Source organism: Euprymna scolopes, chromosome 18, assembly GCF_053919585.1.
Source record: "Euprymna scolopes isolate OS-2025 chromosome 18, ASM5391958v1, whole genome shotgun sequence".
NCBI lineage: Eukaryota > Metazoa > Mollusca > Cephalopoda > Sepiida > Sepiolidae > Euprymna > Euprymna scolopes.
In genome coordinates, this window is record NC_136499.1 from 113,927,126 (window position 1) to 113,943,779 (window position 16,654).

At 36.1% G+C, this 16,654-nt stretch overlaps 1 protein-coding gene across 5 annotated transcripts in view; it reads left to right on the plus strand.

Annotated features, from left to right (window-relative positions):
• Positions 1-7,946, plus strand: part of LOC145297774 (uncharacterized) — a 115,078-nt gene extending 107,132 nt beyond the window's left edge. For all 5 annotated transcript variants that reach the window (XM_080144023.1, XM_080144024.1, XM_080144022.1 and 2 more), the window contains one exon: positions 7,706-7,946. In XM_080144023.1, coding sequence (XP_080000149.1) covers positions 7,706-7,747 — 42 coding nt within the window. In that variant the 3' untranslated portion in view covers positions 7,748-7,946. The remainder of the gene's footprint in view (positions 1-7,705) is intronic.
• Positions 7,947-16,654: the final 8,708 nt, after the last annotated feature.

Genomic DNA, 16,654 nt, shown 5'->3' on the forward strand with positions numbered 1-16,654 from the left:
GGCAAACAAAAAAACACCCTCGATTCAGCTTTGAAAAGTGAGGGTGAAACCCGGTCGGCTGACTTTACCTTTGTATTCATTAATTTTACTTTTTCAACCTCCATTAAATGTTTTCCCTCCATCCTTCTTTTTCCCATGGATACAAAAAAAAACTCAGTCTTCTTTTTTTTTTAGAGAGAGAGAGAGAGAGAGAGAGAGAGAGAGAGAGAGAGAGAGAGAATAGTTAGTGCCGACTCAAGTAGTCTTCGTAAAGGTTTCTCGCGTGCGAATTTAACTATTCTGGCCTTTGCAAAACTAAAAAAGTGGTTATGCTATGAAAACAAGTGCGTTCAGGGGATTTCCATTTTTTAAATCTCTTTTATGCTCTGTAAGTTTTTGTATTTTATTCTCTTTGGGTTTCTCCTCCATATATTTGATGACAATTAGTGCAGGGCCCCACATCTAATGCCAGAATATACACCATTCCCAGCACTAGTTGCTATCACACATATATATATATAGGAGAAACCCAACGAGAATTACATAAAAAACCTTACAGAACATAAAGTACAAGTCTTAAGTGATTCTGAATTGTGTTCATAGCATCGCCTACGCTGAAGATTGAACCTTCAACCTACAGAAAACTGCCACATAGAACTGCTTATCACTTTGAACATATGTCCGTTACCTTTCAGTATGTACAAATTTCCAAGTTCGACAAGACGCACATGAAGAAGATCGAGGGTTGCATTGGCTGTAACGTTATGAGAATAACATCCATGATGAGAACTATAGTTCGAATAATCAAAATAATAAAAATTATCAATACTCATCTAAAAATTCCGAAATATATCTGCAGTATGGTTGCGTTGATGACACATAACAGTTGTCTTTTTCTTCTCTTTATCTCTTTCCATTTTTTTTTTTTTTTTACAGAATATAAAAGAGATTTAAAAAATGGAAATCCTCTGAATGCACTTTTACCCATGTTTTCATATCATAACCACTCTTTTAGTTTTGCAAAGGCCAGAATAGTTAAATTCGCGCGCAACAAACCTTTACGAAAACTCCTTGAATCAGGGCTAATCATAAATTCCAATACTATCAAGCAAAGAAATGGGTTCTACAATCCATCATGGAATGATTAATAGGAATCGGGGAAATCGGAACTATTGTGGGGTATCGGAATCGGGAAATCTTTTGCCTATTTTCAGATGCCAAAAACGATTCTTTTAATTGTTTCATTTGGGGGGGGGTCACTATTTTAAAACTATTAAAAAATATGGCAGTAAAACTAAACTCTATAGATCCCCCCTACCCACAAGTGTATTTTTCATCACCGCAAATCTATTACATATTGCACGAGAATTTACGATAATTCACACACACACACACACACACAATATGGAAAAACAATTCTATAGGTAAATATTTAATGATTTAAAAAGAATCGGAATCGGTAATTGGATCGGAATTGGAAATTTAAAACGGAATCAGTAATTGTATCAGAATCAGGAAAGATATTGGAATCGTCCCATAATTATATACACAGGGATGGGAATAAATACTGTTACGAAATAAAACTTAGATTTATCGCAATAAAATAATTTATGACAGAAAATGATTCGCAAATACTGAAGGAACAAAATATGGTAAAAGTATTATTCAAAATGTTTTCCTTGAAATACAAACTCTTCCCGGGAAATTATCTATAGCCGCACGCACAATATATAAGGGTATTTTCTTCCAGCATTTGTTCGATTCTATCTTAAAAGCTTCAATATTTTGACAAGTAGTAGGGCAGACTTTACTCTCCAGAATTAACCACAAAGAATAATAAAAAAAAATTGGATTATTTAAGGGGACAGCTCATCAAGAACTTGTTCACATTGGACTTGAAGATATTGTAGTTAGTTGGAAAGCAGGAAAACGGAACAGAGTTCCACAGGCATGCAGTTCTAAGAAAAGAGCTTTATTTATGGAATCTACGTTTAGATTTAAGCACAGATAAAGAGTGGGGGAAATTATTGATAGTGGTTTCAGTTAGATGAGTGTTTTTCGTGAAAGTCAGGCCAGGAGAGACCATAGTTTGGAGTTCAGACAAGCACTTGCCATGAAAATAACGATAAAGCAGACAGGCTCGTGACGTCTCTTCTGTGGGAAAGAGGTTGCAAGGAAGAGAAAAAGACATTCCTCACTAGGCTACGAAATCTATTTTGAACTCTGCTGGCTTTTCACTTTAGTCGGTATTTTATTCTCAATGCAATTCTCTACCTGTATGAGAGCCAAATATGCCATAAGTTACTAAATCTGAAGAGGAGCAGCTCAGAGCACAAAACAAACTTTGGCTATGTATTTTTCTCCTCCATGCTACCTTTCTCTCTTAGAAAATACTAGCCTGGGTGCCCGGCATTGCCCGGGTGTTTGGAAATGTGTGTTGAGCAAAAAAAAAAAAATGGTAGTAGGCAGGCAGGCTCGAACTCGTACCGCGAATGAGGAAAAAAATGTGAAAAAAAAAAAACGTGGCGTCCGTTGCACCCATCGCCAAACCAGAAATGACAAATGTTTAAAGGCTAGTCAATCGAAAAGAGGGGATGACTTTCGAAAATATCGGCGAAAAAAGAAACCCTCCCTTGTAGAAAAGCGCCCCGTTGAGGGTGAAGGAATTAATGTTTTTAGCCAATTTTTCAATATTTGTCGTCTGAAGGATTGAGCTTCTAAACGATACCGATCTTGTAAAAAATCCGTCGCCTCTGTCGAAAATTCTAGGCAGACATACAAACCTACATACATACATACATTTAAACAGACAGGTGAGATTTGTATTATAGACTAGCAAGGGATAACTGGCGTTACCCGGGTGTTTGGGGGGGGGGGGGTAAAATAAAAATAAAAATAAAAAGTTTGGGTAGGTGAGTATGAGGATCGAACCCGAACCCTTGAGGCAAAGTTGGAAATTAAAGTGTGAAAAAAAACATGCGACGTTAACCATTGGGCCACCACAACATACTGACAGAAAAACGTTTGAATTTATTTAATTACTTAGATTTGGCAGGTGCACGTTTTAATGACTTAATGGGGTCAACTTTGACTGCGAGGTTTTTATTTTTATTTTCCCAAGATGCTGGGGCGAGGGGACCAGCTCCCCTTGTCCAATTTGAATAGCAATTGTCTCATATATGGAAAATATTTCCACATTGATTAAAGCTGATTGCTTTCGGACATTTTCGGTGATGGCGACTGGAAAAATACCGCCAGAATTAGTGTCGCTTTTATTATAGGAAAAAGCCTAATTCATATGCGGCGAGTGAAAACTGTTGAATATTTATCTTCCCGAAGTCGAGCAAATTAAATAGACAGGCGAGCTCCGTTGTTAACTTGGAGATATTATGATTTATATGTGATATAAAAAGTTTTAAGAAGTTGCAAGCCGACCGACCGCTTCTCTGAAAAAAGCCTTTCTTGGACATACACAAAAAGCGAACATACATACACACATTATCGCTTTTATATATATATAGACTAGCGGGAGTACCCGGCGTTGCCCGGGTGTTTGTAGGTGTGTGTGTTGGGGGAGGGGGGTAGATCTAAAAAGAAATAAAATGTTTTGGTAGGTGGGTAGGCTCAAAAACAAATATTAAAAAAAAACGAAAAACAAAAAAAAAAACAGCAAAAAAAGTTTGGGGAGGGAGGGGGGTACCCTGTGTGTTGAGTGGGGGGAGGGTAGATCAAAAAAGAAGGCTCAAATTAAAAAAACAAACAAAAACAAAAATAACAGCGAAAAAAGTTTTGAGAGGGAGGTAAGATCAAACCTGGAGCCTTGAGGTTAATAGTCTGATGACATACCAATGAGGCCAGGAAGGGACTTTTGATTGGTCGAAAATAGGCGTTTAAAAATTGAAGGTGGTTTTTCTAGGTCAAATCTTACTCCATAGCACCAGCAGCAGCAAACGAATTCACAGCGCAAATTTTGTTGTAATTGTAAGATAAAAGTGGCCGAAGGAAAATATATTTACAACCACGTTTTGTAAGTGTGAGATGTTATGATCTGTCTAGCATATGAAAAGTTATAAGAATGAGCGAGGAAGCTGAGAACCACCCAGAAAAAAAGCCTTTGGCAGAGATACAAAAAGAAAATGCACACACACACACACAAACACACATTTTCACTTTTATATATATAGCCTATCTTTGCTCTATTGTTATTTTCATGGCAAGTGCTCAACTAGGCTTCGCCCTATGGCCCCTCCCTCCTGTAGCTGCAACAAATATCTGCAATTTCTCTTACTCTCTCTCTCTCTCTGTACCTATATCTAAGCTAAAATTCCATGAGCAGAGGTTCTTTCCTAGAAATGCTCACCTGTGGAACACAATACGATGGAGCTGTTTCCCAGCTGACTATAACATGGTCCTGATGAGCTGTCCTCTAAAATAAATGAACTTATATAATTTCCACCATCACTGATCATCTTGGTATCAATTAACTCTTATCCTTGAGTGGCCTCCAGGTCTTGATAAGCTGTGACTATAATGTTACAAAAAAATCTCCATGGGGAAAAGAAGAAGGCGGTATAGATTTTAAAAAAAAAAAGGCAACTAAACCTAATCACTTCACCAGAAAGATTCTTCTTTCCTCCATGCTACGTGTCACTTGGTTTTTCCTCCCGTCATGCCATTTCCTGTACGTATAGCTCTAGTGCTGAACTTCTAATGGAATTTTCCATTCTCTTACTACACTTTAAAGTGGAAAATTCCAGATTATAAACTTATTTATACACCAACCTGCATCTAAATATTGCTCCAGTAGAATGCAGCATCTTATTTTAATAAACAAGTATTTGTTTCAAATCAACCAAGTTTCGACATTACAACGCCATCATCAGGAATAGAACCAGTTTGTGCTTTTCAATTTTATTTTTAAATCTGCATTGTATTGACTTCCTAAATTTGTGACTCCACATGGCCCCACGGATAGGCCGCAGACCTCAAACGCTTTGTGTGTCGTGGATTTTTCATTCATTCTCTTATGGCTGTATTGTCATTTTCTCACTGGTAACTGTCGATGGGACGCACACGGGCCTGTAAGTATATAAAAATAAAACATAACAAACACAAGAAAAACAGATGCTTCACGTATACGTCGATTGGACTTTGGAGTGTGTGTTTCTACATGCTAATTCGCATGCACTTTCTCTCGAGGCCAGGTGCATCTTTTTTTTTTTTACAAGGCGGTCACCACTTATCAAGGCCCGGAAGCCACTCATGGATAAGGGTTATTGTATGTACAGTACGTTAGTGTGGAGATTTTAGAATGTCTACTTAAGGGGGGCGGTTCATCAGGAATTTGTTTATGTTGGACTTGAAGACATTCAAGTTGTAGTCAGGAGGGAAGCAGGCAGATGGAACAGAGTTCCACAGGCATGCAGTTCTAAGAAAGAAGCTTTGTTCATGGAATCTACGTCTTGATTTAGGCATAGATAAAGAGTGGGGAAAGTTTTTGACAGTGGATTCAGCTAGACGGGTGTTTTTTGTAAAAGACTGGCAAGGGGGGACCAGAGATTGGAGTTCAGACGAGCACCTGCCATGGAAATAATGATAAAACAAAGATAGGCTCGCAACTTCCTATTGTTCGATCCTTAGTCCATTGTTCAGTCCTTTTGTCATCACCATTTGTTACACTCTAATTTAAACCCTACCCTTATTTCTCTCTGCCTGCGTTAAGAACAAATTCCTATCCATCTATCTATACTCCTGTAAATTTTTGTTTTTTCGTGTATTGATATTCATATTAAAAGCCCTTTTTATTTATTTATTTAAAAAGAAAATACAACTAGCAAAAGATCTAATTTGCAAATTCTTTTAGAAATTCATTTTAATTAATTCCTTATTAGTTTTTTCGGTTTTCTTATGCGATGATCATCTTTAGTTAACTATTACGTGTAATTATATTCACGCAGATATTCTACATGATTTATACCTGCGTAATATTTGCATAAAAAGGTGATAATAAACACAAACCTCTTTCTATATATATTTATGTATGCGTATATAGATTTGTTTAAAAAAATTTGCCTACCAAACTCCTGTCAGATTTTGGTCTATAGACATGAAACGTAATATATAGGGTATTCAAACCCATGAGAAACTTTATATTTGGGTTTTAGTTTGGGAAAATCGGGGCAAAGGTGTGAAAATTAAATTAAAGAAATGGAATTTGTCAGGTGATGGTCAAACGACGGCATTACGAATATGCATGCGTAAGGTAATAGCTATCGGTTCATGTTTTAATTTTTACCCTTGCAACAAACATATCTTCATAGCTCAGGCATTAACATCAAAGGAAAAAGTAAATTGTAAGGTAAACGTTTTGGTTTCAATTCTCAGTTGAAGCGCATGAGTCACTTTTTTAAAAAACTTTTTCAATCATTACTATATATTGGGTCGCATCCTAATTTAAACTCTACCCTTATTTCTCTGTCTGCATTAAGAACAAATTCTTATCCATCTATATATCAATACGATAACGTGTGTGTTATTTTGAATGTCACGCTTATCTTTTTTTTTTTCCAAGTGACTGTCGTTTAATTCTTATGACTTTCTATTTCTTGAAATAAATAATTTTACCAAAAATTCTACATAAGTTTTGGTTTCAGTTTCGATTATAGCTGAAGGAACTCAAGTTTATATATATATAGGAAGTTATAAAATGCCATAAGCCTGATGAATCCTAGCATGAATGAAACGTGGAATAATCTGTGTAGCTTAATTGCCATATATATTTTATAACTTACTACCTAGCTCAACCTATGTATTGAGCACTGTTGAAGTAAATACTTAAAGTTTATGCATAAATTTATACTTTCGTATATTAATTTATGTGGTTAAATGAAGTAATCATATATATATATATTTCTTTTTTTTTATAAGTTTTGGTCTTTGAAAGGAGCTGCTAAAAACAGCCTATCCTGCCTTGACAGAGGACAAAATAGACTTTGTGGCTTAGTGGGGGATCCCCTTTTCTCTTCCCTGCAACCTCTCTCCCACAGAAGAGACGTTGCAAGCCTATCTTCGTTTTATCATTATTTCCATGACAAGTGCTCGTCTGAGCTCCAATACTGGCCCCCCTCGCCAATCTTTCTCAAAAAAACACTCATCTAGCTGAAACCACTGTCAATAATTTTCCCCACTCTTTATCTGCCGCTTGCCTGTTTCCCTCCTAACTTCACTTGGATGTCTTCAAGTCCAACATAAACAAATTTCTGATGAACCGCCCCCTTAAGTAATGACACTTTATCAAATCTCTGATACTAACTATTACTACGATACTATCCCATTGATTACTGTACACACAATAACCCTTATCCCCGAGTGGCTTCTGGGCCTTGATAAGTGGTGACCTCCATTTAAAAAAAAAAAAAAAGTTGATGCACTCAAGTCATATTGATATATTTTTCATTTTTTAAATCACAACTTTATAAAATATATAAGAATCAACAGAAAATTGACTATAATAATATATACAAAATTTGCATGAATTAAAATTTTATAGCCGTCCGCCGAAAAGAAATTCTGAACTGAGTTGATTTTATGCAAATTTTATTTCTTGTCCTTGTTTAATTTTTTTTTTTATTCAGATCTTTATAACCCATTAGTTCACGCTTTCCATTATAGAAAGATTTATAGATTTGGTGCTACACAATCTTCTATTCTATTATTTACTTTCCAGGTCTTTCCAAGAAAGCCATCGAAGTATCACCATCACCTGTGAAAAAAAAAAAAAAAAATGACCCTGTATTTATGTTTACAAAGTATGTTTCCTTGCAACTCTGTTCATCACCTGGAACAATTTTCCAATCAACCGTACACAACACCAAAACTCAAAAAAAAAATCGACGATTGCAATAACAGCTCACTTCCAGTTGATAAAAAAAAAAGAAAGAAATAAAAAGAACTGTTGTCTTTCCAAACTTGTTTTATTATTTTTATTTTTTTTTTTTTCCAGTTTATTCTCCACCTTCTGTCTTAAACAAAAGAAAATAAAAAAGAATGCAATAAAAATAAATAAGAATGATTTAGTTACACATTGACCAGTCAATTTGCTGGGTGCATTAATTTCATCTGTCCGCTAAAGAACTTATTCAGCCCCTTTGGGAATCATGGTCAGCAAGCAGAAAGAACCCTGGAAGCAACGCGAAAAGATATCTCTCCTCTTTCTCTCTCCTGTCCCTGTCCACTCAACCATCGGTGATCTTTCTCTGAATATAAGTGCAGACAGATTGTGGATAAATGTCCTTGCTAGGCGATTTAGTTACACCAATCAATTTGCTGGGTGCATTAATTTCATCTGTCCGCTAAAGAACTTATTCAGCCCCTTTGGGAATCATGGTCAGCGAACAGAAAGAACCCTGGAAGCAACGCGAAAAGATATCTCTCCTCTTTCTCTCTCCTGTCCCTGTCCACTCAACCATCGGTGATCTTTCTCTGAATATAAGTGCAGACAGATTGTGGATAAATGTCCTTGCTAGGCGATTTAGTTACACCAATCAATTTGCTGGGTGCATTAATTTCATCTGTCCGCTAAAGAACTTATTCAGCCCCTTTGGGAATCATGGTCAGCGAACAGAAAGAACCCTGGAAGCAACGCGAAAAGATATCTCTGCTCTTTCTCTCTCCTGCCCCTGTCCACTGGACACTCAACCATCGGTGATCTTTCTCTGACAGATTTTTGATATTCTAAAGAGCTTTCCTTTTTCACTTGGAGGCTGTCTAACTTTCTTCCAGTTAAATAAATTCTCTCGTTGTTGCGGTAAAAGAGATTTTATGTTTTTTCTTCCTGTGTGTCGTTTATGCTTATTATCAATATAAAAAGTACATCTCACATTTGTATGGAGGCCTTGCTTGGATCAGTTTTAGTTGAGGGATGATTAATTTTGAAGAAAATCAGAATGACGATAAAATTAGTTGAAGCTGGCCGTATCTGACTGAAATAAAATATGAAATAAGAAAAGCGCAACCATCTTTCAGGAATAACACCAAACTTTTCCACTAAAATATGGATCAACTTTTATTTGAAGAAAACACTGGAACAAAAAGAGAGTTGTAGTAATAACAACTCACTTCCGGTTGATTTGATAAAAAAAAAAATAAAACAAAACAATAACAAAAAAAACTATCTTTCCAAACTTGCTTCAGTGTCTTTTTTTTTTTTTAATTTTATTCTACACTTTTCTGTCTTGAACAAAAAAAAATGTAAGTAAAAAAAAAAAAATGTAATAAAAGCAAGAAAGGACAGATAACTCTTACTAAATGAATAAGATTTATTTCACTTAGCTGATTTTTCTCTTAAGGAGACTATATAAGGATTTCTACATATTAGTAAACTACCGCATCAGATCAGATGTGCATGGTTGATCTGATGACCACAGAATCAATCTAATGTTGATTGTTGCGTTTTAAAGCATGATTGGATCATTTAACATCGAAACCATATATTATTTTTTTTTTTTTTATATATTTAACTTTCACCCCAAACAAGGCACAGTGCCACTTTGAAGTAGGAGGCTACTATCGGGGACATAATTTGCGGGGGTATTATGAAGGGAGATGAATAGAAAGATGTTTGTTCACATTACACTTGAACTTCTGCATGTCAGTACTGTTGGGAAAGCAGAGTCCCGGAAGGGAGTTCCAAATACTTGCAGTTCAGGGGAAGAAACTATTGGAGTAAAAGGCTTCTTACACCTAGTGATCTCCACTGTAAAGGGATGGGACCTAGTTGCTTGTCAGGTTTGTCGCGGGTAGTCATTTCGAGGAGGCACAAGTGCTTACAGTTCGTCAGAGCATTCACCATTAAAGTACTTGTAGAACAGGCAGAGAGATGCAACATTTTGTCGAGGGGACAGAGGCTGAAGCCTAGATGACAGTTCAGGACCTATCAGATTGGCTACTCTCTTTTCAACCCTGTCCAGGAGTGAGAGACAAGCAGCAGATGCACCAGCCCAAATGTGACAACAGTGCTCCATACATGGGCGAATGGTGGCCTTATAGAGGTACAGGATACTTTCAGGCGTAAGTAATTTTCTAGCACGATAGAGCCCACCTTTTTTGCACCAGGGAGGATTCAGGTGGAAAAAAGTCAGAAGGAAGAATGTGACTTCGAAGAGTTAGTTAAAACTAGCCACATCTGATTGAATCTGAATTAAAAAAAAAAAGTTACCATCTTCCATGAATTTTTAAATTTTTATTTATTGCATTTTCACCTTGAACAAAACAAAATGTATGTTAAAAAAAAATCTAACAAAAGCAAGAGGGGACTGATGAATCTTACTAAATGAAGATTTATTTCACTCAGCTAATTTTTCTCCTAAGGTGACTATATAAGGATTTCTACATTAAGTGTGCATGGTCGGCCGAGTAAGAACAGGCAGGATGAATCTAATGTTGGTTGTTGGGTTTTAAAGCGCATCAACTGTGATTGGATCATCTAACATCAAAACGGTATTTAGTTGGAGGTGGGTGGGGGGGGGATATCAACAAAATCCCACTCCTTCACCGTAGAGGTCCATCAATAACTCTTACTAAATGAACAAGATTTAATTTTTCTCTTAAGATCCATCGATGGCAGCCAGCTTTCTACTCGGAACGTTTCTTCCCTTGAACTGTTAGATTTTGGAATTTTCTGTTTCCATGACTTTCGGAACATGCAGAAGTTTAAGGGTACTGTGAACAGGCATCTTGCTATTCAACTCCCCATTTAGTGTGTCCCCGTAACCATGGTATGTAATTCACAGTAGCTTTCTACTTTCTACGTCTCAGTGGCAATCTGCCTCATTTGGAATGGAGTTAAAAAAAAAAAAAAAGAAAATATGGGGTATAGTCAGCTAACATACTTCCTAATTTCGAAATTTCAAAAACGGTGACAAGGCAAATCAGTTCCTTCGTTTTTTTTCTCCCACGCCTATAAATTATTTGTTATTTTGGATTTTAATCATTTCATTTTTATATTTCCATAAGCATACATTTATTATATAAATTCAAATAAAAAACTTTGGGTTTGTGTTACTATATGCATAGATTTAAAAAATGGTCAAAAATCAAATATATAACAAAAAAAATGTTATCAAAGGCAAGATAAGTTACTCTTCTACCTATGTTATATTATGAATCAACCGAGAATCACATCCATCTATATAAAAACATAAGATATTAACGAATATATGTTATATTATAAACCCTTTTTAAGAATTCAAAACACAACAACCATTGGTGTAAGCAGTCCGTTTTTTATTTCTGCTGTTCTTCTTGCTTATGGTAGATAGAGAGAGAGAGAGAGCGAGTGGGGGAGCAACAGAGAGAATTATCGTGGCGTCCACTTGGTTGACAATCAAATCTCCAACTGCAATCTTTTTCTTCTGTCACTTTTTCCTGTCAATCTTTTCGAAACATACACATAACCAGATTCCTTTCTGTTACATTTTTCGTAACAATAACAAGGTTTGTTTATATTCGTGAGAAATATTGAAACAATTCCCGTTTAGCGTGTCAATTTCTGACATTTCATCCGCAGACACGTGCCACATTTTAATTCATGAACATACATATACGTATATACACCTATACACATATATATACTAGCATGTCAACCCGGCTTAGACCGGGTCATTCGTGTAACACCTATCTGGAAAGGTTTTCAGTGGTTTTAATCACTTTAAAACGTGTAATCAGTTCGAAAATCATACAATGTTTATCAGTATATTTTAAAAAGCGAAATGGAGGAGTGCTCACTGTTGAATACGGTAGGTTTGAGAAAATGAGTTCAAACTAAAAAATTTACACAAAATACTGTTAGAAACCCACCGAATATATGTCCGCCTATGTCACGATAACATATATTGAGCGAGTTTCTAACAGCATTTGGTATAATTATTTAGTTTGGACTCACCTGTCCGTTTAAATGTATGTATGTATGTCTGCCTAAAACTTTCGAAAGAGGTGACGGATTTTTACGAGATCAGTATAGTTTTGAAGCTCAACCCTTCAGACGACAAATATTGAAAAAATTGGTTAAAAGTATTAATTCCTTCATCCTCAAATGGGGACTTCGCTACAGAGAGGGATCACTTTTTTCGCCGATATTTTCGAAAGTCATCCCCACTTTTTTTACATTCTATATACAAATAATATATAGTAATGATTAGTGAGGTTTACAACTAGAGAAAAAATAGGTTTAAGGTTCCTAAAATTCCTTCTTTAAGTATATCTTGTCAAACTCTGGAACGTTTCTATCGAACTCAGTTCGCAAGACCCGTGGCACAGTGGTTAGAGTACTTGGAAAAATCAATTGTAAAATGGTTAACGGTTCAATTCTCCATGTGGGCGATCGAAAAATACAATTGCAAATTAGTTAGGACCTCAGAACCCGTGAAATAACTAAAGAGTTCAGTTTGAAATTCTGTCCAAATTCCTAAGTTCAACAAGCTACACCTGAGGAAGGTCGGAGGTTAAATCGACCGAAACGTTGTAAAATGGGGGGATGCCCTTTTCTCTTCCCTGCAGCCCCTCTACCACAGAAGAGACATAGCGAGCCTGTCTTTGTTTTATCGTTATTTCTATGGCAGGTGCTCGTCTGAGTTCCAATCCCTCGTCCCTCCCCCCTCGCTAATCTTTCACGAGAAACACCCGTCTGGCTGAAACTACTGTCAATAATTTTCCACACTCTTTATCTGTGCCTAAATCCAAACGTAGATTCCATGAGCAAAGCTTCTTTCTTAGAACTACACGCTAGTGGAACTCTGTCGCTTGCCTGTTTCCCACCTGACTACAACTTGGACGTCTTCAAGTCCAGCATAAACAAACTCCTGACAAACCGCCCCCTTAAGTAAGACACTATCTAACCATGCAATACTAATGATTACTACAATACTATCTCATTGATTACTGTACACGCAATAAGCCTTATCCCTGAGTGGCCTTCGGGCCTTGATAAGTGGTGAACCCCATGTAAAAAAAAAAAAAAATCACACTCAAGATGAGAACAGTAGTCTGATGAATCCTAATAACACGTTTTGAGGAGGCTCCATGTTTTGACAAAGTTCTAGGTTTGACCTTTACTCCTGATCTGAAATAGAACACGTACATCAAATCTGTTGCCAAGGCTGCTGGGAAAATGGTGGGATCATTCTGCTGCTCCAGTAGATTGCTGATGGAATTCTCTACCTGTATAAGAGTCAAGTACGTCCAAGGATAGAGCACTGTTGTCACATCTTGGAAGGAGCCGCTAGAAGCAGCTTATCCTGCTTGACAGAGTTCAAAAGCAACCTCTTCCCCATAGAAGAAACATTGCAAGGGTATTTCTGCTTTATCGTTATTTTCATGGAAATCCTTATCCGAGTTCCAATCTATGGTCCTCCCTGCCCTTTCACAAAAACACTCGTCTAGCTGAAACAACTATCAATTATTTTCCTCGCACTTTATCTGTACCTAAACCTAAACGTAGATTCCATGAACAAAGCTTCTTTCTTAGAACTGCACGCCTATGAAACTCCTGTTTCATTTTCCTGCTTTCCAATTGACTACAATATGGTCATCTTCAAGTCCAACGTAAACAAATTCTTGATGAGCGATCCCTTAAGTAATCCAATTTACCAAATTTCCACTATTAACGATGACTACATGTTCCCTTTGACCACTATACACTCATTAACCCTTATGCTCGAGTGGCCTCCAGGCCTTGATAAGTGATACTTGGGAATACAAAATGCTTTATGTAGATCACCAAAGTTAAGCAACATGGAGTCTGGTCATTATCAAATGGATGACTACTTGGGAATACCAAATGTTTTTTGTAGATCACCAAAGTTAAGCAAAATGTAAACTGGTCATTACCAGATTGATAACTACTTGAAAATACCAAATGCTTTATGTAGATCAACAAAGTTAAGTGATACAGAGTCTGGTCATTATCAGATGGGTTACTACTTGGGAATACCAAATGCTTTGTATAGATCACTTAAGTTAAGCAACATGGAATCTGACCATTATCAGATGGGTGACTACTTGGTAATACGAAATGCTTTAGGTAAATAACCAAAGTTAAGCAACATTGTCTTGGATATTATCAGGTGGGTGACTACTTGGGAATGCCAAATGCTTTATGTAGATCACCAAAGTTAAGCAACATGTTCTTGGTCATTATCAGATGGGTGACTACTTGGGAATGCCAAAGGCTTTATGTAGATCTGCAAAGTTAAGCAATATGTAGTCTGGTCATTATCAGATGGGTGACTACATGGGAATTCCAAATGCTTTATGTAGATCACCAAAGTTAAGCAGCATTGTCTTGGTCATATATATATACTAGCAGAATACCCAGTGTCGCTTGGATTAAATGAGGGTGGTAGAATGAAAAGTTTGTCCTGGAAATGGCTTAAACAATCTTCAATCTCAAAATTATTTTATTTGTGAAGTTTATTCCGGATATGGCTGAAACAGTTTACGATCTCAAAATTAGATTAATTCATATATATTATTGGTTTTCTATGAAAGTTTACTAGGTCAGTTTCTGTAGGGGGTGATCCATATTTAAAAAAAAATTTTTCTATACTTACTTGGAAAACCTGCTCAGTGATGTTCCAGAAATAATATATCATTTCACTTAAAAATATGGCATAGGTAGTCGGGAGGAATAGAACACAGTAATGTGGAATTTTGTAGTGAAGCAAGGGTTGCCTAATCACTAAACTTAACACATTTGTGTATTTGTTTGTAAAACCTACTGAGTAATCTTCAGAAAATGAAGTATTTTTCAAAAATAATTTGGTGTCGGTAGTGGGAAATTAAAACGAAACAATAATGTGGAATTTGACAATGAAGCAAGGGTTGTCTAATCACTAACTGTGTCAATGTATTTATGCATAAATTTGAAAATCCTACTGAGACATTGTTAAAAAAATGTCATAATTTTTCTTACAGTTTTAGTGCCGATAGTGACGAAAGAAAAAACCCAGTAATATTGAAATTTATGATGAAGCAAGATGATGTATTTATGTACTAATTTGGAAAGTCTAATGATCTAGTTTTCTGAAAATTATGGTAGCCTTGGTGGTAAGAGAAATTATTTAACATGTTGTACAATACCTGTTGATAGTATGTGACATTTTTTCATGTATTTATTTTAATTACCCGTCCGAGGGTAGGTAAAATTATTTTAAATACGTGTTGTATATTGCCCATCCCTGCAAAGGAAACATTATTTCATATATATGGTATAAATTACTTATCCTAGATAAGATACCATTATTTGATACGTGTAATACCCGTCCTAGGCTAGGTAAAATATTCTTTTGCTTGAAAAAGCTAATGATACATAGACATTAAAAATTCCTCTATCCGAAGAATAACAAATATGTTCAAAATTAACTTCAATTTTCTCATTGTTTATACAGTCCTGAGCAACGCTGGGTATCCCCGCTAGTCTATAATATAAATCTCACCTGTTTGTTTAAATATATGTACGCATGTATTTCTGCTGAAAACTTTCCACAGAGGTGTGGGATTTTCATGAGATTGGTATCGTTTCGAAGCTCAACCCTTCGGATGACAAATATCAAAGAATTGGCTAAAAACATTAATTCCTTCACCTTCAACTAGGCACTTTTCTACAAAGAGCGGGGGGGGGGGTCACTTTTTTCGCCGATATTTTCGAAGGTCATCTACTCTTTTCTATTGACTAAACTTAATTTAAACCTTCGCCACTTTGTTTGTTTTTTTGGGTTTTTTTTCCACGTTCTTTTCCTTCTTTTGCGGTAAGAGCCTGACTGCCTACCACAACTTTTTTTTTTGCTCAACATACCTCCAAACACCTTGGCAACGCTGGGCATCCAGGCTAAACAATAATAAAACACAAAAATAACGATATCTCCATTCAGTCTTCAAAGACAATGGATACTCTCTGTAAGGGTAGCTACATCTGAAATCGTGATGCAAGGGTTGCACAATCCTAACCCTAACACCTCTTCTGAATCAAGTTCAGTGGCAAGAAGTCCAGCACTACTAAAAACAATGCCGAGATAAGCAGAGAGCACATACAACACCTCAGATCCACAAATGGTCAGTCATTTTAGTACTGACCAGGCTCCACGTTGCTTAACTTTGGTGATCAAATGGGAAACAATGTGTCAACGTGAATTATGCCATACAAATAATACAAAGCAGAGAACAAAACTAATTATAAGAAAACAGAAAATTTTTTGGAATGCAGTTTTATGACATTTCTTCTATTGCAGCCAATTCCGAATAGCAAACTGACTTATCTCCTTATTTTTAGCTTCCGTGTTTCAAATTAGAAAATGGCAAATCAAGAATATACAAGAGAATAGCAATGTTTTTACAATTAAAAAAAAAAAATTCTGTTGCATTTCTAGCTTGGACTCTCATATATAGACCTGACAATTCTTTTGTTGTTATTCTCAAAGTCAACACAGAGACGAGGGGGGGGGGACCTGGTTTTGCCCGGTCATAAAATACTCTTAAGTATAATATTTTAATTTGTCCAGATTAAGCCGTGATTTTAAAAGTAAAAAAAAAAAAAAAAAATTTTTAAATTAAAAAAAATAAAAAAAAAATATATATATATATATATATATATATATATACACATTTGGGTGCCATCAGCTAG